At 47.9% G+C, this 24,385-nt stretch overlaps 2 protein-coding genes across 10 annotated transcripts in view; one reads left to right on the top strand and one right to left on the bottom strand.

The window, feature by feature from the left end:
- LOC122420196 (carcinoembryonic antigen-related cell adhesion molecule 7-like) overlaps window positions 1-24,385 on the top strand; it is a 320,198-nt gene that overhangs the window by 172,655 nt on the left and 123,158 nt on the right. The gene's annotated exons all lie outside the window — the stretch shown is intronic.
- The window catches only part of LOC122420201 (carcinoembryonic antigen-related cell adhesion molecule 1-like), a 108,133-nt gene that overhangs the window by 2,152 nt on the left and 81,596 nt on the right, over window positions 1-24,385 (bottom strand). The window contains exons 5-7 of one of the 6 annotated variants that reach the window (XR_006263219.1): window positions 17,717-19,459; window positions 17,184-17,509; window positions 16,742-16,880 (exon numbers count right to left, since the gene is read on the bottom strand). Coding sequence is in view for 3 of the 6 variants with exons in the window: in XM_043435073.1 (XP_043291008.1) it covers window positions 634-763 (130 nt within the window). In the remaining 3 variants the exon portion in view is untranslated. Of the gene's footprint in view, window positions 1-633; window positions 764-16,655; window positions 17,510-17,543; window positions 19,460-20,585; window positions 20,617-22,055; window positions 22,188-24,385 lie in introns of those variants that run through there. The other 5 variants (XM_043435072.1, XR_006263218.1, XM_043435073.1 and 2 more) reach the window with 5 other exon arrangements.

Consider the following 24,385-nt stretch of genomic DNA (forward strand, 5'->3'; position numbering starts at 1 on the left):
ATTCCGTGGGGCTCCTCCATGTTCATTTTCACCTTGGTTGGTCCTCTTTCTTCCTAGGACCTCCGTCTTCAATCTACCCATTACCCCCTCTCATGTTTACTCCTCTCTGGTTACTGGCTCTTCAGAACATTTACGGCCATTCATCTCAACTGCTTCTATTTCTACCAGGACATCTTTCCACTTTTGTAGGTAGATGCTGGTTATTTCTCACTTTCTTCATTGCCCAGGAGGGCTTGGGTTGTTCCTGCTTTTCTTAGGTTCTCTTCCAGTCCTGTCCCTCCCTCCTCCTCCTCTTGTGGTCGACAGAGCACAGGTCTCCCTTCCTCCTGCTCCTCCTTTCATGTCCTCATTGGTTTTCCTTCTTGGACCTTGGTTTCCCTGCCTGGGACAGAGGAACACAATTGGCCCTGCCCCCTCTAAACCAGATGGAGGTGGGAATAGCCATGTCCAAGAGACAGGGGGTTACAGGAAACATGAAGACCAGGGAAGAGGAGACCCATAAGAATCAGTGCCGAGAAGCACAGGAAGACTGAGGAGCAGATCTAGGCCAGAGACAGAGACGAAGTCTCCTTCCCTCTCCCGAGCAGGGCAGTCAGCCTCGAAGAAAGCAGAACAAGAGGAAAGGTGGCATACCGTCTAGCTTCTCTGACGTACAGAAAATACACCAGGGCTGCTATCAGAGCTACCCCAGCCATAGCTCCAATCACGATGCCGACAATGGCACCAGCTGAGAGGTCAGAGGAACTTTCTGATGTCGGTTTATCTGTTGTGGAAAGAAAAGAGAAGAATGAATGAATGAAGGCGACATTATTTTACAGTGTGAGGGGCTCAGGAAATAACTCAATATGAAATAAACAGTCTCTGCTTGTTCCTCCAAGGTATAAACTTTCTGTGGAAGGTTGCTGTGAGGTGAGTAACCACCCATATTCTTGCGATTTTTTCCTCTCTGATTGTATTTCTAGGTTGGTTACCACATTCCTCAATTCCAACCTGGCTTTTCTGCACTCATATGTTTGAAGTCTTTGGAAATGTAAGAAGGACTGATGATGGTTATTTTTGTATGTGATCACTTCCCAGCTTTTCATGGTTACATCTTTACCTGGGTACCAGGTATGGCTGCCATGAATATGCACCTGTTAGGTGTCTTACAGAAGTGTGAGTTCCTGAGTCACGTGTGACTCATTGTGACCCCATGGAGTGTAGCCTGCCAGGCTCCTCTGTCCATGGGATTTCCCAGGCAAGAATACTGGAGTGGGTTGCCATTTCGTTGTCCTAGGGATCTTCCTGACCCGGGGATCTTCCCGACCAAGGGATCGAACCCGGGTCTCTGGCATTGCTGGCCGACTCTTTATCATCTGAGCCATTGGAGGTATCTTATGGTTGGGACTTAAATGATGGAAGGCCCTCTGAATTCACTACCCCTTTTCCCAGAGACCACCCTTCACACAGGTTTCCAGCAGGAATATGAAATCAATCCCAATTCTGTGAGAAATAAATTTTTTTGTGTGATGGGTGACTTTTAATTTAAGGGCTCCTTGCCAGCTTTGCAGATATTCTCTTAGAACTGCACTGCAGCCTGAAACTTCCTCCTTCCTAGGGATCCAATGTGCATCCTGCTCTGAGGACCCTCCCAGGCTCCTCCCACTCCTGCCTCACGTTCCTTCACAGGCATTTTCCGCAAGGAATGTCTTAGATGTCTAATCCCATCCTGGTTGCATCTCATGGAATGAAAACTATCATACTAGACATGAAACCTTGTACTCAATCCCCCTGTTTCCTCTCTTCCATATTTAGGAAGTAACATGTTCCTGTGGATCTTTGTGCTTTCCCTACCCAAATATATAACACCTTTTGTCTGTTTCTTCTTTTTTACTTCAGTGGTCCTCACTGTTCAACTCAAGACTGAAAATCAGTGCTAATGTGAGCTTATGATGTACATACTCTGTGCCAGGCTCTGTGCTATATATTTGCGAAATATCTCATTTAATTCATATAATAACCCAGTCAGATAGACATTATTTCCATTTTACAGATGGAAAATCTGAGGTTTACAGTGGTGGAGAACCTAAAGCCATGTGGCTAATGAGATGTGGATCGAGAGTCAAGTCGTCCTAGGAACACCTGACTGTATACAGCCTAATGAAATCAAGAAGGTCCCCTGGAGAAGGAAATGGCAACCCACTCCAGTCTTCTTGCCTGGGAAATCCCATGGACAGTGGAGCCTGGCGAGCTATAGTCCATGGGGCCTCAAAGACTTGGACAGGACTTAGTAACTAAACAGCAGCAACAACAATGATAATAGTAATAATTATAGCAGCTAAATTGTTTGTAAAATGTTCCCCGTGTGGATGTTTTGCTAAGGGTTTAGTTGAATATTACATTAAATCTGTGACAAAATGCCATAAAGAAGGTTCTTTTATTACAGTTCTCCCTTGAGGACTCTGAGGCTGAGAGAAGTGAAGAATGTCGTGCAAGAATTTATAATTGTAAATGCTTATATTAAAAGAAGGATCTCAAATCAACAACCTAAATTTACATCTTGAGGGACAAGAAAAAAAGCTAGACCCAAAGCTAGCAGAAGGAAGGAAATAATAATAATGAGATTTGAGATAAATAAATTAGAGAATGAAGAAACAGGAGATAGAATCAATGAAACCAGTATTTGGTTCTTCAAAAAGATTAACAAAATTGATAAACTTTAACTAGATTGACTAAGGAAAAAAGAGAAGATTCAAATTATAAAAATCAGAAATGAATGTGGAATCATTACTACTAATTCTACAAAAATAATACAAAGTATAAGAGTACTAGGAATAATCCTATGCCAACAAATTGGATAACTTCTGTGAAATGGACAAATTCCTGGAAATATGAGAGCTACCAAGATGTAATCATAAAGAAATAGAATATATGAACAGATGTATAAAGTAAGGAGGTTAAATAAATAAAACCATTTGAAAAAAACCCACTACCCTTTTAGGATAAAACACTCAAAACTAGGGAAAAAAGGAAACCACCTCAACATAATAAAGGCCATAGATAAAAATCCCACAGCTAACACCACCCTAAACGGTGAAAGAGTGAACATTTATTTTCTGAGATCAGGAGCATGACAATAATGCCTGCTGTTTCCAATTCTATTCAAAATAGTATTGGACATACTAGCCAGAGGGATTAGGCAAGAAAAAGAAATAAAAGACATCCAAATTGCAAAAGAAGAATAAAATTATTTCTGTTTGCAGTTGACATGACCTTATATGTAGAAAATGATAAAGATTTCCCAGAAAACTGTTAGAACTAATAAACAATTCATCAAAGTTGAAGGATACTAAATCAACATGTAAAGATAAGTTGCTCTTATATACAATAAAATATTCAAAAAGGAAGTTAAGAAAATTTTATTCTATTTTGATATGAAAAATAATATCAAAAGAACAAACTACTTAGGAATTAACAAGGAAGGTGAAAGATTTATACATTTAGGAATTATAAATAAGCACTACTGAAAGAAATTAAAGAAGATGTAAACAAGAGGAATGGATAAAGAAGATGTGGTACATATATGTACCATGGAATATTACTCAGATATTAGGAGAATGCAATAGTCCCATTTGCAAAAACATGGATGGACCTAGAGAGTCTCATACTAAGTGAACCAAGTTGGACAGAGAAAGACAAATATCATATGCTATCACTCATAAGTGGAATCTATTTTAAAAAGTGATACAAATGAACTTATTTACAAAACTCAAACAGACTCAACATATTTAGAAGACAAACCTATGGTTACCAAAGGGGAAATGTGTGTGTGTGTGGGAATAAATGAGGAGCATGGGGTCAACATATACATACTACTATATATAAAATAGATAACCAACAAGGACCTACTGTATAGCATGGTGAGCTCTACTCAATATTCCGTAATAATCTATATGGCTAAAGAGTCTGGAAAAGAATGTATATACATATACGTGTAACTGAATCACTTTCCTATACACCTGAAAGTGACACAACATTGTAAAATATACTCCAATAAGTTTTTTTAAAAAAAGAGACAAATGGCCAAAAGCAGATGAAAAGATGCTCAACATCACCAGTAATTAGGGGAATGCAAATCAAAAACACAGTGACATATCACTTCTCACCCTTTAGAATGGTTGTGGGAAAAAAAAAAAAAAGCAAACAGAAAAGAGGAAGTGTTTGCAACGATGTGTAAAGATTCAAACTTCTATTAATTGCGGGTGAGAATGGAAAACACTATAACCACCGTGGAAAACTACATGGCCGTTCATCAAACAGCTGGACAACTGCCATTTGATCCAGTGATTCCATTGCTGGTTGTGTGCCCAAAAGATTGAAAGCAGGAACTTCCCGAGTGGTCCAGTGGTTAAGAATCCACCTTCTAATGCAGGGGACATGGGTTCAATCCTTGGTCAGGGAACTAAGGTCCCAGATGCCTCGGAGCCACTAAGCCCGAGAACAGGACAATCCATGTGCCACAGCAAGAGAAGCCATCACACTGCAACTAAAGAAAGCCTGCACACCAGAATGAAGAGCCCGCACGCTGCAATGAAGACCCAGCGCAGCCATAAGAAAAAAGATTGAAAGCAGTGATTGAACAGATACTTAGACACCCATGTTGATGGTAGCATATTCACAAAAGGTGGAAACAATTTAATAGACAATCAACTTATGAATAATCAAATGTTGTGTATACATACAAGGAAATATACTTCAGCCTTTCAAAGGAATGAAATTCAGACATATGCTATAATATGGGTGGGACCTTGAAGACATAATGCTAATAAGTGAAATAAATCAGACCCAAAGGGATAATTATAATGTTATATGATTCCACTACTTTGGCCATCTGATGCAAAGAGCCAACTCATTGGAAAAGACCCTGATGCTGGGAGGAGGGCAGGAGGAGAAGGGGGTGAAAGAGGAAGAAATGGTTGGATGGCATCATCGAACTCAATGGACATGAGTTTAAGCAATCTCTGGGAGATGGTGAAGGACAGGGAAGCCCGGTGTGCTACAGTCCACGGGGTTGCTAAGAGCTGGACACGACTGAGTGACTGAACTATAACATGATTCCACTTATACAAAATGACTATCATAATCAAATTCATAGGGACAAAGAAAGTAGAATGGTGTTTGCCAGGGCTTGAGGTGGGGGACTTCTAGAAGTTATTGTTTAAGGGGTACAGAGTTTTTAATAAGATGAAAAAGTTCTAAATGGATAGTGGCAATGTGAATGTACTTAATGCTACTGACCTGCAGTCTTAAAAGTGGCTAAAATTATATATTTTATGTGTTCTTCACATTAAAAAAATGGTAACAGCAAAAAACAACAACAATGAATCTTGTGAAAGTTATACTAAAATGCTAAACCCAGGAGAAGAAACTGTATTTGATTCAGAGATTGAGCTGTTACTCATTCTGCCACCTGTTTACTGTGTGCCTGTATTCAGTTGCTCAGTTGTGTCTGACCCCTTGCAACCCTATGGACTGTAGTCCGCCAGGCTCCTCTGTCCATGGGATTTCCCAAGCAAGAATACTGGAGTGGTTTGCCATTTCCTCCTCCAGGAGAGCTTCCCAACCCAGGGATCAAACCTTCGACTCCTGCATTGCAGGAGGATTCTTTACCACTGAGCCACCTCGGAAGCCCTGTAGTGGTCTCGTTTGATATTCTGCCCACCGTGACCTCTCTCCATTTTCCACACAGTTGTTAGAATAATCCGCAGAGAAAGATATAGCATAAGGCAAATGGTCACTTACATTTCACATGCAGCCTGAGGGGGTCACTTTTGCTGGAGTTGCCCCTGTTGGAGACCTCACATTGATGATCCCCGGCATCCTTTATGTTGACAGGGTCTATGGTGAGGGTGCTATTGTCCAGGGACAGTGTCATCACCCTTGTGAGCAGGAGACTCTGGCCTTCGAAGAACCAGCATATGGAGACCCCAGTCTCATCTGTGAGGCAGGTCAGGACCACGGGACCCTCATGTTCTGTGACTGTGGTGTTGCTGGCTTGGAGGGAGGGCCGTGCCACTGGGTCTGTGGAGAGACAGAGGGGTGACTGCTGAGAGTGGGTCAGGGGCCCTGGCCACGCTCCCTCTCAGAGATCTCAGCCAGCTCCGGGCCCCAGTGACCTCTGTAAAGGTGCCCCAGAGGATGGCCCTGAATCTGTGATCAAGGTTTGGAGTCTCTCTTCATTGATGATCAGTAAGGAGAGGACTGTCCCTCCTCTCTGACCCCCAGGTACCCTGGGATGACCCCTGACCAGTCTCCCTGGACATCTCTGTAGTATCAGCACCAGGACCCTCTTCTCAGCCCATATGTCTAACATCCTCATCATCAAGTGGAGTTTGTTTGTTTTTTTTTAAGTTAACTTTCCTGGACCTTTTCCCACGATTTTCCTTGACGATCAAAAAATTCAGGGACTTCCCTGGTGGTCCAGTGGCTAAGACATCACACTCCCAATGCAAGGGGCTCGGGTTTGATCCTTGGTCCGGGAACTAGATCCCACATCCTGAAACGAAGTGTTTTTGCGCCACAACCAGAAGATCTGACATGCCACAACTAAGACCCAGTGCAGCCAAATAAGTAAATAAAAATACCTAAATTGAAAAAAATTCAAAAACCCAGCCTAACCTGCTGTCCATGGTGAGTCTCAGGGGAAGGCCTGGACTCCACCCCTACTCAGACGCGGCTCTTGGGGCTGAGCCCTGGCCGGTGACCTACTGAGAAACCCTGGCCTCAGGGAGCTGGGAATCATCCGCCCGAGTCAGCCCCCAATGGGAGGCCAACACCCACCAGCGGCCCAGGTTCTCCGTGGTCGCTGGAGCTGGGACCCTGGGACAGGGTCTGGGGAGGGGCTTCCCCGTGGGCCTGAGCTTCTCTGTGAGGACCCCTCAGGCCAGGCCCCTACTGAGTCCTCAGGGTCTTCCTCGGGGTCATGGTTGCAGGGAGGGCCCAGGGGGGCTGGACTGAGAGTTCTCTCCCTCTGCTGAGTCCCTCCCATCAGACCGTCCTTCTTTCTGCACGGTGTTTGCAGGGTCCAGATCCCCTGAGTGGAATTCTGACCCATTGGAGTTCATCTCCACTGTGTGTGTCCTGCACTAAATGTTCAAACCCCAACATGGGACATAATGTAGAGGCTAGATGGAGGCACCATCAGGGTCTGTCAGAGCAAAATTCAACTGCTTCCCACCCCAACACCCTGAGGTAAGAGGAAGCACTCACGGTGTACGTTGAGGTGTCCAGTCTGTCTTTCTGTCTGTAAATCATTCTTTAAAATGAGCAGGGTGTAGGATCCTGTGTCTTTCTGGGTGATGTTCTGGATCAGCAGGGTTCCGCTGGAGTAAAGTGTCTCCCGACCACTGTGTGCAGACCCTTTGGTACTTACTTTAGTGGCTACTCCATATGATGCAATTAGCTGGATGGTTTCTACCCTTTCTCCTCTGTACCAGGAATAGCCTAGAGTTTTCCTTGTCACGTTGTGGGCAAGTAGCAGAACATTGGATCCTTCTGCAGCAAGGGGTAGCACGGTTTCAATAGTGAGCTGGGTAGTGGTGGGCAGTGTCCAGAAAGTTAAGAGTGAGGCTAGGAGGGAAGAGAGAGAAATCAGTTAATATTCTGACCTGTGTGGGGGATGGGGAAATGGTGCCCTGGGTCCTAAGCTGGTCTCTCCATGCCTCAAGCCTTAGTGTGTGTGTGTGTGTGTGTGTGTGTGTGTGTGGTTCAAGCTTAGTAGTATGACCCCCATCACTTCGGCCCCTCTGGGCTCTGTATTTCCTCTGTTTCCCCAGTTTTCCCCTGGCTCACTCCCTCACTGCCCTCACACAACTGCTCACACTCAGGGGCCTCTTGGGAGATGTCCTTCCCCCGGACCACCTGCTCTAAAGACCCTCCGTGTTCATTTGCTGACCCTCCCTGCTCCATTTCCTGCATGACGCCTGTCAGCGCCTGACAGCACATTCTAGATCTTTCTGCTTGTCTGTCTTCCTCCCCACAGAGTGTAAGCTCTGTGAGGGCAGGGGCTTGTCTGATGCTGCTTGAAACGCAGTGCCAGGACCAGGCTCCAGACATTGTACCTGGGGATGAAGGAATGAGGGGTCCCAGGAATTCACAGCCTGGTTTTGTCAGTTTCTGAGAAACCCTGCTGGGTAAGGACAATGTTTAGTGTCGCGGTTAAGTGTTTTCCTGTAGTGACACCCAGACATAAGTTATTATTATTGTCATCAGTTTTCAACAGTTACTGCTCAGTGAAGAATAACTTGTAAAAGCTACACTAGTTGAAGTTTTCCTGCCCCTCACCAGTTCTGGTTCATGGAGCGTCTCCTGTGGCTGAGCCCCTCACCCTCCCTGCTCCCGTGTCCTCTGCCCTCAGGTCTGAACAGAAGCACTCTGTCCCCTCTCAGAGCCCCGTCTCCCCCAGTGATCCCACCCAGTCTCCTGTTCTCCCTGAAAACTGTCTCTGCCCACTCCCTGAAAATTGTCCCCACTCACCTGCCAGCAGGAGCCTGTTCCAGGGGACCCACCCTCTGCGGGCAGGGCCTGAGGGGGGCTCCATGGTGTCTGCTGTCTGCTGTCTCTCTGTCTGTGAGGAGAACTTCTGCTCCAGAAAGGCTCACAGGCACTGCAGTCGCTGTGTGAGCTCTGCTCTCCTTCCTGCTCTGTGATTGGCTTGGCCCCCAAGCAAGGTCACGTCGCTAAGTCACGTGGACCGGGGCTGGGGCCTCACTCTCAGTTGACTTCACCTTCCCCACCTCTCTCATTCCTGACTGCCTTCTCTCATCTTCCCTCTTCCCTTTCTGTTATATTTCGTTTGCCTGGGAAGCGATGCTGTTTCTGCCTTTGGCAGCTTGACTTCTCACCCTAGACACACGCACATAGGCAGTTTCCCCTACTGGTGGGGAGAGCACCTCCCTGGGGCTCCTGTTCTGGGCGTTCCCCCGTAGGTCTCAGTTGGGGGGTGCAGTCAGCCTCCCCGCTTCCACAGTCTCCAGCCTCATGTTCTCCTTCTGGCTTTCCCCCGAAGTGCAGGAGCCTGGGGGGTGTGGAGGAGGTGCATCGGGATCTCTTGTCATAGGGATAGTGACCTCACGGTGCATGGGAACCACCTGTGGAACTTCGTGAAGACTTTGAGCCCCCCAGAGGGACCTTAGGAAAGCTGCTTCAGCAGCCACACAGGCCACGTGCTTGCCCAGCCTGGCTGAGACTCCAGAATGTGGGGCGGAGCAGCCTCTCCCCAACGTGGATGCACAGGGAGGGTCTGCAGATCCTGTTAAAATGCAGAGCCTGACTCAGCAGGGGTGGGGTGGACCTGAGAGTCTGCATCTAACAAGCTCTCAGGTCATGCTGACCATACTGGACTGTGGAGCACATTTTCTATAGCAAGGCTGATGGTGACAAGTCAACTGAGAGGCCACCGCCCTCCCCCCAGTGGCCGCCTCGGCCGTGTTCTGGTCTGGGGTCTGCCAGCACCACACAGAGACCCCAGGATCTCCGAAGCAGGATATTATTTCCCTTTGTAACACTGGTGTAACACTTCCCTGGTGGCTCAGCTGGTAAAGAATCCGCCTGCAATCAGGAGACCAGGGTTCAATCCCTGGGTAGGGGCGATCGTCTGGAGAGGGCATGGCAACCCACTCCAGTATTCTGCCTGGAGAATCAGATGGACAGAGGAGCCTGGCGGGCTACACCATGGGGTCGCAGAGTCAGAGGTGACTGTCACGTTGAGGGTCTTCCCAGGGTTCTCAGAGGCTGTGAGAAGGTTGTGTTCTATTCCCATCAGAAGCCTCCAGAAAAGGACTGAGGGGCTGGAAAGGGGGCGTGAGTAATGCCGGGTGAGAGGGATCCTCCTTCTTTCTCCTTGGGGGTCCAGTGGGGCCACAGCTTCCAGGGTGTGGCCTGAAGGAATAGTAGTTCCTAATGGTGTGAAGTGGGCCCACGCCTGGCTGTATGGAGGAGGTGCTGGAGTCCAGTGTGGGGGGCGTGGAGAGCGAGGAGGACTGTGGACTGAGGTGACGCCGGTGAGGGTCTGACTGCTGGGCTGAGGGAGGTCTGAGACCCTTGGGGAGACTCGAGGCCGTGGAGGAACTCTGCTGCCCTCTGGTGGACAGGGCAGGAAATGCAGCAGTCCCCACACCACGCGGTTCTGCCTAACCTCATGGATTATCGAGGGTCTTTGTTGCCGTGTCGGAGAAGGCAATGGCACCCCACTCCAGTATTCTTGCCTGGAGAATCCCAGGGATGGGGGAGCCTGGTGGGCTACCGTCTATGGGGTCGCACAGAGTCGGACACGACTGAAGTGACTTAGCAGCAGCAGCAGCAGCAGTTGTTGCAGTGTTCGGCCTTTCTCTAGTTGAGGAGCGTGGGCTTCTCATTGTGGTGGCTTCTCTTGTTGCGGAGTTCCCTGCCTGAATTTCCTTATTATTATTAAAAATGATAGTGTATTTTCTACTTTTGGTCGCGCTGGGTCTTTGTGGCTGCACTCAGGTTTTCTCTCGTTGCGGTGAGCAGGGGCTACCCTTCGGTGCGGGGCACATTGCGGTGGCGTCTCTGGTTGCGGAGCAGAGGCTCCAGGGCACGCGGGCTTCCGTAGCTGTGGCTCTCGGGCTCAGTAGCTGTAACACTGAGCTTAGTTGCTGTGAGGCGGGTGGGATCCTCCCGACCCAGGGATCAAACCCGGGTCTCCTGCATTGGTGGGTGGATTCCCAACCTCTGGACCACCAAGGCAGCCATGGATGGTAGTCTGGGCAGAGACATTTGCTTGCAGAGAAGGCAGATCTGCATCCAGAGTACCTGCCTGTCCCAGTAAGAACAAAAGGCTGCCCTTTTATCACGGAGAAGGTTCACTGTAATCAGCCTGCCACCAGGTAACTGACTGATCACCCTGGGGAGCAGTGCCCTACCTGAGGCCCGGCGGGTCTCGGGGCTGACAGACTGGACCCTAAGCGGTGGCTGTAGCCAGGTCAGCCTTGTGAGTGGAAGTCTGTGTTGCTGAGTCCACGTATGACTTGCATCCTCATTGCCATGGCCACTACATTCGTGAGCCCACCAGTTGAAGGCAGGGGTAGCTGGGGAAAGAGGCTGACTGGGGCTTCCCTGGTGGTCCTGCTGTTGAAAATCTGCCTGGCAGCGCAGGGGATGTGGGTTCAATCCCTGGTCTGGGGCAACTAAGCCCATGTGCCACAACTACTGACCCTGGGCCCAGAGCCCACGGGCTGCAACTACTGAGGACCTAGCACCCTAGAGCTTGTGCTCTTCAACAAGAGAAGCCACTGCAGTGAAGAGGAGCCCCCACTCACTGCAACTAGAGAAAGCCCACACACAGCAGTGCAGACCCAGCGCAGCCAAAAATAAGTAAATAAATGTTAAAAAAAAAAAAAAAAGGAGGCTGACAGGTGTCCACAGAACAGGTCATTCTATCCACTTGATTATTTAAATCTCCTGCTGAGGTGAACGGTGAGAATTTAGAGAGGTTTATCCATATATTTCTGTCCCAGATCTCCTTGACACCAATTTTCTAGTCATGTTCTTAACCAAATCCCTGACGGCCCAGCCAAGCCATTGGCCACAGCCCGTGAATCACTGTATAGTCACACCTCTGGCCAGTCCTCCTTCCAGGTGAAATGGACAGTCAGGTGCCTTGTCTGAAGTTCCTTCCCCTGCCCCCGCCCCCCCCCCCAGAGGATTTCTCTTTGCTCTGGCTTTCAGGGAGGTTTCAGAAAGGGTCTGTCGTGCTGCAGTTTTTCCCTTTCACGTGGTGTCTGCACATCAAGCAGAACTCCCTGTAAACTAGCCCCAAGTTTTCTCTTTTGCCATTGATTGATCAGTGGGAATTCTCCATGGGGCCACAGGTGTGGCTCAGAGAGAGAGGCCATGTAACAAGAGAGCGATCGATGGTACTTGGGCTACTACTTCTTTGTTAATTAAGTTTTGGCTGCGCTGGGTCTCTGTTGCTGTGCACGGCCTTCCTCTAGTTGTGGTGCGCGGGCTTCTCCTTGTGGCGGCTTCTCTTGTTGCGGAGTACAGGCTCCAGGCCCTCGGCCTTCGGTCCTTGAGGCCACAGGTCTAATTGCTCTGAGGCATGGGGGATCTTCTCATACCAGGGATTGAACTCATGTCCCCTGCCTTGGCAGGTGGATTCTTAACCACTGGACCACGAGGGAAGTCCTGGGATTATTATTCAAAGATACAAGTCAGGAACAGGCTTTCTAGGTGGCGCTAGTGGTAAAGAACCCACCTGCCAATACAGGAGACATTAAGAGACACAGGTTTGATCCCTGGGTCAGGAAGATCCCCTGGAGGAGGGCATGGCAACCCATCCCAATATTCTTGCCTGGAGAATCCCAAGGACAGAGGAGCCCAGCGGGCCACAGTCCATAGGGTCACAGAGTCAGACCCGACTGAAGGGACTTTGCATGCACGCACGCATAACTTGGGAACAGCCAGATGCAAAGAGGTATGGGGACAAGAAGACAAGGCATGAGGAAAAGAGTCAGACATGACTTAGTGACTAAACAACAAGAATATTCCATCGTATATATGTACCACATCTTCTTTATCCATTCTGCTGTTGATGGCCACTGAGGTGGCTTCCATGTCCTGGCTATTGTAAGCAGTGTTGAAAAAGGTACATACACCCCAAGGATTCTGGGTCTTTAAGCTAGGAATTGAGTGAGGGATGTGACTCTTTTTTTTCTTGATTTTATTTGCCTTTTGTTCACTTGATTTAGAGGTCTTTCATGTATACGGGTCAAGTAAGAATTTGTTAGACTTCCTGTTTCTTTCATTTCAGTTAGCCAAGTGCCTTTGTTCTCTGTTGAGTCAGACTCTTCTGGTGGCAGCATTGACTCTACTGTCCATTATGGTGAGCACAGCCCACCTTCCCTTTGGTGATTAAGTACTGGCTCAAGAGACATGAATTTGAGTGAACTCTGGGAAATAGTGTTGGACAGAGGAGCCAGGTGTGTCAGTCCATGGGGTCACCAAGACTTGGACACGACTTAGCAACTGAACAACAAACGCCTCTTAGACCTGCTGCCTCTCGAGCCAGTTACCCCCATTGCATTGAGGTTTCCCACTTCTGTGGCAGAGGTTCCCACTGTAATTTCTGAGGTCCAGAGAAGAGTCATCGCAGAGCTAGCTCTTCAAGGCTGCTGGGGCTTCCTTACAAAATCATATCTCACTGTCGTGGTGAAAGCTGTGTGCTCTGAACTCTCCAGGGTATTGGTGAGAAGATCTCAAATGATAAATCCATACAGCATTCCAATCTAAGTCTTTGGGTCCCTGTCTCTGAGTAAATGGTCTCTTCTCTGGTGCAGAGACCTCCTTGTGTTTCCATCAAGATAAACATAGATAGGTGGAAAACTTAGCAGTAACCTAGTGAGCTGAGTGGGAAAACTCAGAGGCATTTTTCTCTGAGAAGGCCTTCAGGGGCTCAACCCAGAAGCCCCAGAGGAGCCCAAGAGAGGGGAGAGAATATCTCACACAGAGTCCCAGGTGCTCCTGGAATAACTGAGGGGAATAAGCCAGGTCAGGAGATGATCTCGTACCTCTGCTCAGCCATGACACATTCAGTCTGGAGGGTCCCCCCTCTGGGGTGTCTGTTTTCCTCAGCAATAGCCTAAGTCATGAGGTCTTGTGTGTGTGTGTTTTAAACCAAGTATGTTTTATTTGTCTGTTCAGTTTTGGCTGTGCTGGGTCTTTGTTGCTCAGGTCTTTCCCTAGTTGTGGTGCTCGGGCATCTCACTGCAGTGGCTCCTCTTGTTGCAGACCATGGGCTCCGGGGCACGTGGGCTCAGTAGGTGTGACTTCCGGGCTCCAGAGCACAGGCTCGATAGCTGGGGAGCGCATGCCTGGTTGCCCCGCGGCATGTGGGGTCTTTCCCGATCAGGGATCAAACCCATGTCTCCTGCAATGGCAGGTGGATTTTTCACTACTGAGCCACCAGGGAAGGCCAGGATCATTTTAAAGCAAAGGTGCATCTATCGTTTTGTCTAAGGATGGTGGTTACTCTCCTCCCCAAATCATTCTGTGTCCACGCCTGGGAAATTCCACGGTGGGCTCCAGCCACGGGGTCACAGAGAACCGGACATGACGGAGCGCACCAGGCTCATGGTGCTGCTGCTTCACCATCACTGCAGTCCTGTCTGTCTCTCTGTGACCCCGTGCACCGTGGCCCCCAGGCGCCTCTGTGCATGGGGTTTCCCAGGCAAGAAGGCTGGAGTGGGTTGCCATTTCATTCTCCAGGGGATCTTCCTGACCCAGGGATCGAAGCCCCATCTCCTGTGTCTCCTGCACGGCAGGGGGATTCCTTACTGCTGAGCCACCGGGGAAGCCCCCCCTCCCAGGGTCCTTGAGGACACTTACGGACAGAGTGAGTCTAGCAGTTCCCACAGTGGGGGTGGGGTGTGGTGTGGGAGACACCTTTATGTGTCCTGATGTCACCTTCTGGCTCAGATAGTGCTCTGGACACCAACTCCTGGGCCAAGATGGGCTCTGACCTGCCCGCTGGGCAGTCAGCGCAGGATGCCTGCCGCCCAGTAGCACTCTGGGGGGACGGGATGGGCCACATTCCCTTGGTCCCACACTTCAAAAGGGTTAGAATGGTGAATGTCAGCTTAAGTGAGTTTTATCTCAAAAACAAAAAATTTAGGAGAGGATCCTACCCCTTACCTTGTGACAAGGTGGCGCCAAAACACCGCTGGGCATGTACGTGAATGTGCATTTCTTGACTCCCCAAGCACTCCCATAGTAATTATACAGGGGCCGAGGCAGGAGTCCACCCATCTACCATCGTTCTTTCCTTTATTCCTACTATGAGCACTTTCAGTGCCAATTCCTCGCGAAGGCGTCACGGCACCACTGACAAGCCCAGCTAGACCCATCCTGCCTGCATGTCAGGTACTTAGGGATCCACAAGACACATGATGGGAGCACAGAACCAGTCCTGAGCACGTAGTTCCAGACGAAGGAGGAGAGGGCCGGGAGGGGGGTGCTTCAGAGGGGGACTCTGGGGTTCACCTGCGGAGGGTGGGATGAACTGTGGCAGAGGGCAATAGGTCTGGCTGTAAGAGGGGAAGGAGAAGGTTTACCGGGAAAGGGGAAGAGGCCATCCCATGCAGGGACTCGTAGGCAGATACAGGGAGGCACCAGCAAGTCCCGATGGACCAAGCGTGATAAGGGGACAGAACATGTGGAAATGAGACAGCAAGGAGCAGTGGAGAGGAAGCTCTTGGGGAAAGGTCAGACGAAAGAGATGGTAGCTTTTCTGAAGATTGGTGTGTTCTGTGGGATCTTTTGGGGTTCCCAGGTGACGCTCATGGTAAAGAACCCATGTGCTAATGCAGGAGACGTAAGAGATGCGAGTTCGATTCCTGTGTGGGGAAGATCCCCTGGAGGAGGGCATAGCAACTCACTCAGTATTCTGGCCTGGAGAACTCCCATGGACAGAGGAGCCTGGTGGGCTACAGTCCATGGGGTCTCAGAGAACTGGACATGACTGAAGCAACTCAGTATGCATGCACAGACGCACATGGTGTCTTTTTCCCCCAGAGCCTGGACTGAAGAGGCCAGGAGGGCTCAGGGCACTGGAAGGGAACAAGGAGCAACTGTTCATGACATGTCTACCACCTGTGGTTGCTTCTTCCTGCTCATATTTGTGTGGACATCAGCCAGCCCCATTTTCCGTGTCCCTTCCTGCATTTGCAGAGGAATAAAGTTGGAGCGCTATCCGTGATCCCTTGGTCCTCAGGGTAGCATGAGCACACCCAGAGCCATCTTGGTTGGACAAGGGCTTTTTTTTTTTTTCTTTTTTAAAGCTCTCCTGTACTATTCTACTCTTAGAAATTTACTTATTTAATGTGGCTGTGCCGAGTCTTAGGTGCAGCACCAGGATCTTCCATCTTCACTGCGGCTTTCAAGATCTTTAGCTGCAGCACTGGAACTCTTAGCTGCGGCATGAGGGATTTAATTCCGTGACTATGGTTGGAACCCAGGTCCGCTGCACTGGGAGGAAGGAGTCTTAGCCACTGGACCACCAGGGAGAGTTCCAGGGTAAAGATTCCTGTGAATGTCATCCTTTCCTGTTAATATCCTACCCACCAAGTACTGCCAGCAGAACTTCTCTCTCCCAGGAAACAGTGATGGAGGTTAGGATAATTTAGGTATAATATTTTCTGTGTAGCCCTGAGCCCCCAGGACAGAGTGAACTCAGAGTTACAGGTGAATTTCTGCTGCGAGCCCATTCCCTCAAGCAAAATAAGAACAAATGAGGGCCTTCAGCCGTAAAGCCCTGTCGGTGGTCCCACATGAATGGGTTGACCTGACTATTTCCAGGTGATGAAAGCTAATTTTTAGGGGTGAATTCTCACACCATTGATTGCATGTGTGCTAAGTAGCTTCAGTAGTGTCCGACTCTTTGGGACCCTCTAAATGTTAGCCCACTAGGCTCCTCTGTCCATGGGATTCTCCAGGCAAGAACACTGGAGTGGGTTGCCATGCCCTCCTTCAGGGGATTTTCCCAACCCAGGGATCGAACCCTTGTGTCTTACATGTCCTGCATTGGTGGTTGGGTTCTTTATACCACTGGCACCACTTGGGAAGTCAAAGGCCATCAATTACTACTGCCAATTAAAAAAATAAAGTATTTGTTTATTTATTTTATGTTTGGCCGATCTTCATTGCTTCACAGGCTTTTCTCTAGTTGCGGAGAGTAAGGGCTCTCTCTCTAGTTGTGGTGGGTGGGCTTCTCACTGCAGTGGCTTCTCTTGTTGCAGAGCACAGGCTCAGTAGTTGTGGCGGATGGACTTAGTTGCTCCAAGGCATGTGGGATCTTCTTGGACCAGGGAATCAACCAGTGGCCCCTGCCGTGGAAGATGGATTCTTTACCACCAGGGAAGTCCCCTGGGTACTGATTTTAGTGCTGCTTCCAGCGGTCTTGGGAAGGAGGTACCACAGCAGAGGGCCAGGGGAAATCAGGGGCTGAGGAGGGGAAAGACAGCACATGTTCCAATTGCTTGGAAGTGAAGGAAATGAGATGACAGGCTAATTCTTGGTGGAATTAATAAAGGAAGGTTATCCTTGTTGGAAGAGCTCTGACTCTCTGAGGGGCAGAAAAAGGGACAGGGAACAAGGAGGCGGGGCGTGCTGGAGAGATGTCTACACACCTGAGCCCATGGAGACTGTGGGAGTGAACGCTGGATCAGGCATGGGATGCACTGGAGCCATCTGCGTGGGCAGTGCTGTGTGTCCCTAGTGAAGAGCCCAGCAGACCTTTTACTCATGAAATCATCTTCTCTCCTTCTCTCCCAGAGGAAGACAGGCAGGTCCTTCCAGGCAGGTTGAAGCAGTGACCTGTGGCTCTAGGTGGACGCACTTTGTCAGCAGGTGTGCACATGAATTGATTGAGCTCTCGGATCCCAGGATCCAATACCCCTGGACTTAGAAACAGGCTCACTCTGTCTCCCTGTTGAGCAATTTCTGTTTCTTCTGCCTGTAAGGAAGGCAATGTAGAAAGCAGTACAAACTGTGAGGCAGCATGTTGATATCTGATACACAATATTTATTATAAATATAGAGCAATTTTTACAAATCATTCAGAAGTGGCCTCAGCCAGGCAAAATTAAATTATGCAGAAATGCTTGCATGAGGGGAGGTGTACACAGTCTGTATCAGGGTGAGAAAACCCTGAAAGAGGTACCTGAGTACAGAGCACTCCCAGCGACCCCTTTCTGTGGGGCCAGTACCACACAGCAGGAGGTCCGTCATGAAGGTGGAATAAAGCCTTTCTCTCAGCAGCCCAAGGAGGCCCCGTCTGTGCAGAAGGCTGGTGGGAAGCAGGTGAGCCTCTCCTCCTCCCGTCCTCCCTTTCTGTGCCGACACATTGGGTCCCGTGCACCCCATGGGAGAAGAATTCCAGAGGCTCTTCAAGAAACCCAGGGCTGAGTCATAATCTGCACCTTGTGTCCTAAGGAGCGTGCGCACCAGTGCGGCTTCCTGGGCTGTAAACAATGCTAACAGCGCAAGGGGCCGTGTTCCCTTCAGGGCGCTCCTGCTTCTCAAAAAGGCGTCCTGAGAAGGTAAGCGGGGCAGACGGACAGAACAGGCACAGGCGGGAACACGGAAGAGAAGGGGGTTGATGACTGGCCTGAGATGCCTAGAAATGGAGTGAGACCCATTTCTGGCCATGGAGGTAGACAACTGCTACTTCTTATTTTCTGTGCGGAGCCCCTGACACAAAAGGCTTAGGGAGCTCATGGCCAGAGGGACATGAGGGGCTTTGGTAGGTCTTTCCCCCTGAAGTGGTCAGATTGGCTTATGCAGCAAATTAAACAGAACCCCTTTCACATAAACAAGCAGTTACAAAAATTAAAATGGCAGAATGTCTCAGAAGGAAGGGAAAAAACAACCAATACCCCCAAATTGTACATTCTTTGACCATTATTTCAATAATCTCTGCAGGGTGACTTTCTGAGTCCTTTCCCCAATCCCAGCAGATTGCATCTGGTAAGAGCTGACTGCCCCATAAACTGATGACCCCTCAATCTCCAGTCATTGCCTTGAATAAAGCCCACAGTATTATTAAAAATTATGTGCGGTTTTTTTGTTTGTTTGTTTCTGCAGTTTCCATGAAGATACACTTATGAACGCTGAGAAGTTGTTTTCAAGTTGCTTCTAGTGGGTTCTCTGAAGGCATGCTTTCAAAGGTTTAGATGGTATTCTAGCCAAGTAGTAAGTTGTTTAGTCCCTGATCCTGCAGGTAGACAACCCTGAAAGCGGACAAAGGTGTAGAACTTCCCAGCTCAGAGCTGGTCATGTATGTGTCTTCCTGTGAATGGTGGGTTCACACTGGGCTTCAGAGTGCAGAAGCTCTTCGTTTTCCTTCTCCTTGCTCTTCTTTTCTGGCACAGGCATTTCAGTGGATAAGAAATAATTCTCCAGGTTATGGCAAATTCATGTTAGACTCCAATAGGACTGAGGTGGGAAGGAATGAATGTGTTCTGAATACACAAGTTTACAACTGGTCTAGGTCAGCAAATGGGGAGAGGCAGAGCTTCTGGCAACTTTCTCCCAGGGTCTGCTTTGCTAGATTTCAATGACGAGGAAGTTTTGGTTTCCTACAGATCTCCTCGTGGATGTGCCTTTTCATCCACTGACACTGAAGGAAGGGGCTGTGACCAGGCAGCCTGGAGGAGCCTCATTAGGGGTGGAAGGAGCTGGGGGAAGACTCTCTCCTCATTTTCCCTGAGGGCAGAGGGATCTCCTGGGGATGGGGGTGAGAAGCTTGGAATAAGTCAAGAGTGCAACAAGCAGGACAGGTTCCATTACTGTTTTTTCACTTCTGAATGGTTTCTGTATCTGTTGACGACGGGGAGGCTGAAGTTGCTTTTTTGTTTAATTCCTGGGCATTGAAGTTCAGGGAGGAATATTTAACTTCATTAACCTGAAAGGCATGAGCAGCAGTCAGTTAAATCAGCATCATAGGCCAGACCCTCCCCTTGTCCAGGGTGAGACAGCACCCATGCTCTTACCACTTTGAAACTTTTAGCTTCAGAGAAAGGCTTTTATTACCTATTTTCTCTGCTTAGTAACATCCTATTGAATAATCATTAGAACATTATGGATGATTATCGAATTCTACAATGGAATATGATGGCACAGCAATATGAATAAATAGACAATAAAGGCACACAACCATATGAAAGAATCTTGCAAAACAATTTTGAATGAAAGAAGCCAGACCCATGTACACTGTGTGTTTCGTTATATAAGCACATAATCAAGTAAAAGTAATCCCATGCATTAGAAGTGAAGATAGTCTTTACTATTCAGAGGGAAGTAAGTGGAGCATTTTGTGTGTGTGTGTGTGTGTGTGTGTGTGTCTGTGTGTGTGTGTCTGTGTGTGTTGAGGGGGGTTGATTTTTTTAAAATGATTGGGTACTGTTTATACAGATATGAACAACTTGTGGAAACTTACACACTGTTAAAATTATTAGGATGGTCAGAAAGCTCATTCAGATTTTTCCATAAGATCCCACGGAAAAACTCAAACAAACTTGGGTCAACCCAATACTTATGATTGAAGCATTTTTCAGTTTATATGTGTATTCTGTTGAAGATTAAGATGAGGAAAATTCAGTAAAAGTATTAGAAGGGAAAGGAATCAAGACCTCAGGTCTATAACACTGGAAATTATCATTTGTGAGTAACAGCAGAGTCAGCCTGGAGGCAGAAGAGGGAGAATGATCTAGTGCCTTTCTTGCTCTGGCCACTGTGCTGAGTGCTTTACCTTTGTTATGTCATTTAATTCCTTGATGTCCTCTGTGAAGTAGGCAGCACACCCATTTTTCAGAGGACTCAGCTGAGGCCCTATGAGGTTAAGTTACTTGTCCATGGTCCCAGCTGTCATCAAGTCCAGTGAGGTGGACTCTTGGGAGTTATGCTTCTTTGTTGCTGCAGTGAGAAACTCTGACCCAAACTTGATTTCCCATTTGTGTCTACAAGACTAACCCATTCTACACAGAGATATTTCCATGAGAAAAGGAGCCAGTGAAGCTGGCTGTGCTTACCTTTTCAGGTGAACTGTCAGAGTGAGTTGACCTGGGGAAACAAAGGAGAGTCATCAACCCATGAAAATGCAGAGTTGCCTTATGGCCTCAGAAAGGACTGTTCCTAAAGCTGATATGACTTCTAGCTGAAGGAGGTGGCAGGTGGTGGGAGGGTGGGGGCCCATGATTAAGACTTAAGGATTTCTCTTCCCTCAGTCTGTGGTCCAGACCCCAGTACATTAGACCGAGGTGGTGGTGGGGCGGGGTGGGGGTCTTGAGGGGAGGCCTCAGTGCACTTCTGAAGATTTCTACCAGTTCACAAGGCCTGAGTTTTGCCCATGTGTGTCTCACAGGTGTGTGTCTAGGCAGCAGGCTCCAGAGGCAGGTGGGCTGAGGCCCACAGCACCCAGAGCACCAGAGGCAGGGAAAGTCTCACCATAGGAGATGTCCGCATCCTTAACAGAGGCAGGAGGGGGAAGGAGATAGGATGAGGAAAGGGCTCCTCCAAGCTCGGCCATCTCACGGCTGCCTGGCTTGTGTGGCTTCAGAGGGGCCATGTCTCTGGGGACTGTTCCATGACTAGGAAGGGTGTGAGGACCTGTTCCAAACTGATGGTGGGGACTGAGATCACCTCTCATATTTCAGAAGGTAGGGATTCCCTGGTCAGTCAGGGCACTTGGTGGAACAAACCAGGTCTCACTGGGTGAGTGGCTCTAATTACTGTGGTTGTGATCTGAGGATTTATGCCCTATGAGATCGCACTGGTCAGTTGCCCTAAATAAATATCAGACACAGTGACTACTATTCCCAGGCACAGGGTCTCTGCTCCTTGAATTAGGAAGCACAGTGTTGGCTTGATTCCGTGGGGCTCCTCCATGTTCATTTTCACCTTGGCTGGTCCTCTTCCTTCCTAGGACCTCCGTCTTCAATCTACCCATTACCCCCTCTCATGTTTACTCCTCTCTGGTTTACTGGCTCTTCAGAACATTTATGGCCATTCATCTCAACTGCTTCTATTTCTACCAGGACATCTTTCCACTTTTGTAGGTAGATGCTGGTTATTTCTCACTTTCTTTATTGCCCAGGAGGGCTTGGGTTGTTCCTGCTTTTCTTAGGTTCTCTTCCAGTCCTGTCCCTCCCTCCTCCTGCTCTTGTGGTCGACAGAGCACAGGTCTCCCTTCCTCCTGCTCCTCCTTTCATGTACTCATTGGTTTTCCTTCTTGGACCTTGGTTTCCCTGCCTGGGACACAGGAACACAATTGGCGCTGCCCCCTCTAAACCAGATGGAGGTAGGAATAGCCATGTCCAAGAGACAGGGGGTTACAGGAAACATGAAGACCAGGGAAGAGGAGACCCATAAGAATCAGTGCCGAGAAGCACAGGAAGACTGAGGAGAAGATCTAGGCCAGAGACAGAGATGAAGTCTCCTTTCCTCTCCCGAGCAGGGCAGTCAGCCTCGAAGAAAGAGGAACAAGAGGAAAGCTGGCATACCGTCTAGTTTCTCTGATGTACAGAAAATACATCAGGGCTGCTATCAGAGCAGCCACCCCAGCCACAGCTCCAATCACGATGCCGACAAAGGCACCAGCTGAGAGGTCTGAGGAACTTTTGGGTGTCGCTTATCTGTTGTGGAAAGAGAAGAGAAGAATGAATGAAGGCGACATCATTGTACTGTGGGAGGGGCTCAGGAAATGACTCAATATGAAATAAGTAGTCTCTGCTTGTTCCTCCAAGGTATAAACTTTCTGTGGAAGGTTGCTGTGAGGTGAGTAACCGCCTGTATCCTTGCGAATTTTTCCTCTCCTATTGTATTTCTAGGTTGGTGACCACATTCCTCAATTCCAACCTGGGCTTTTCTGCACTCATATGCTTGAGGTCTTTGGAAATGTAAGAAGGACTGATGATGGTTATTTTTGTATGTTATCACTTCCCATCTTTTCATAGTTACATCTTTACCTGGGTACCAGGTATGGCTGCCATGAATATGCACCTGTTAGGTGTCTTACAGAAGTGTGAGTTCCTGAGTCACGTCTGACTCATTGTGACCCCAAGGACTGTAGCCTGCCAGGCTCCTCTGTCCATGGGATTTCCCAGGCAATAATACTGGAGTGGGTTGACATTTCTTTCTCTTGGGGATCTTCCTGACCCGCGGATCTTTCTGACCAAGGGATCGAACCCGGTCTCTTGCATTGCTGGCCGACTCTTTACCATCTGAGCCATTGGAGGTGTCTTATGGTTGGCACTTAAATGATGGAAGGCCCTGTGAATTCACTACCCCTTTTCACAGAGACCACCCTTCACACAGGTTTCCAGCAGGAATATGAAATCAATCCCAATTCTGTGAGACAGGAATTTTTTTGTGTGATGGGTGACTTTTAATTCAAGGGCTCCTTGCCAGCTTTGCAGATATTCTCTTAGAACTGCACTGCAGCCTGAAACTTCCTCCTTCCTAGGGACCCAATGTGCATCCTGCTCTGAGGACCCTCCCAGGCTCCTCCCACTCCTGCCTCACTTTCCTTCACAGGCATTTTCTGCAAGGAATGTCTTAGATGTCTAATCCCTTCCTGGCTGCATCTCACGGAATGAAAACTATCATACTAGACATGAAACCTTGTACTCAACCCCCCTGTTTCCTCTCTTCCATATTTAGGAAGTAACATGTTCCTGTGGATCTTTGTGCTTTCCCTCCCCAAATATATAACACCTTTTGTCTGTTTCTTCTTTTTTACTTCAGTGGTCCTCACCGTTCAACTCAAGACTGAAAATCAGTGCCAATGTGAGCCTATGATGTATATACCCTGTGCCAGGCTCTGTGCTATATATTTGCCAAATATCTCATTTACTTCATATAATAACCCAGTCAGATAGACATTATTTCCATTTTATAGATGGAAAATCTGAGGTTTACAATGGTGGAACCCTAAAGTCATATGGCTAATGAGATGTGGATCGAGAGTCAAGTCGTCCTAGGAACACCTGACTGTATACAGCCTAATGAAGTCGAGAAGGTCCCCTGGAGAAGGAAATGGCAACCCACTCCCATCTTCTTGCCTGGGAAATCCCATGGGCAGTGGAGCCTGGCGAGCTATAGTCCATGGGGCCTCAAAGAGTTGGACAGGACTGAGTAACTAAACAGCAGCAACAACAATGATAATAGTAATAATTATAGCAGCTAAATTGTTTGGAAAATGTTCCCCGTGTGGGTATTTTGCTAAGGGTTTAGTTGAATATTACATCAAATCTGTGAAAAAATGCCATAAAGAAGGTTCTTTTATTACAGTTTTCCCTTGAGGACTCTGAGGCTCAGAGAAGTGAAGAATCTTGTGCAAGAATTTATAATTGTAAATGCTTATATTAAAAGAAGGATCTTAAATCAACAACCTAAATTTACAACTTGAGGGACAAGAAAAAAAGCTAAACCCAAAGCTAGCAGAAGGAAGGAAATAATAATAATTAGAATGGAGATAAAGAAATTAGAGGATGGAGAAGCAGTAGATAGAATCAATCAAACCAGTATTGTGTTCTTCAAAAAGATTAACAAAATTGACAAATCTTTAATTAGACTGACTAAGAAAAAAAGAGAGGATTCAAATTATAAAAATCAGAAATGAATGTGGAATCATTACTACTAATTCTACAAAAATAATACAAAGTATAAGAGTACTAGGAATAATCCTATGCCAACAAATTGGATAACTTCTATGAAATGGACAAATTCCTGGATACATGAGAGCTACCAAGATGTAATCATAAAGAAATAGAATATATGAACAGACATATAAAGTAAGGAGGTTAAATAAATAAAACCATTTGAAAAAAAC

This window comes from Cervus canadensis, chromosome 18 (genome assembly GCF_019320065.1).
Source record: "Cervus canadensis isolate Bull #8, Minnesota chromosome 18, ASM1932006v1, whole genome shotgun sequence".
Classification (NCBI taxonomy): Eukaryota; Metazoa; Chordata; class Mammalia; order Artiodactyla; family Cervidae; genus Cervus; species Cervus canadensis.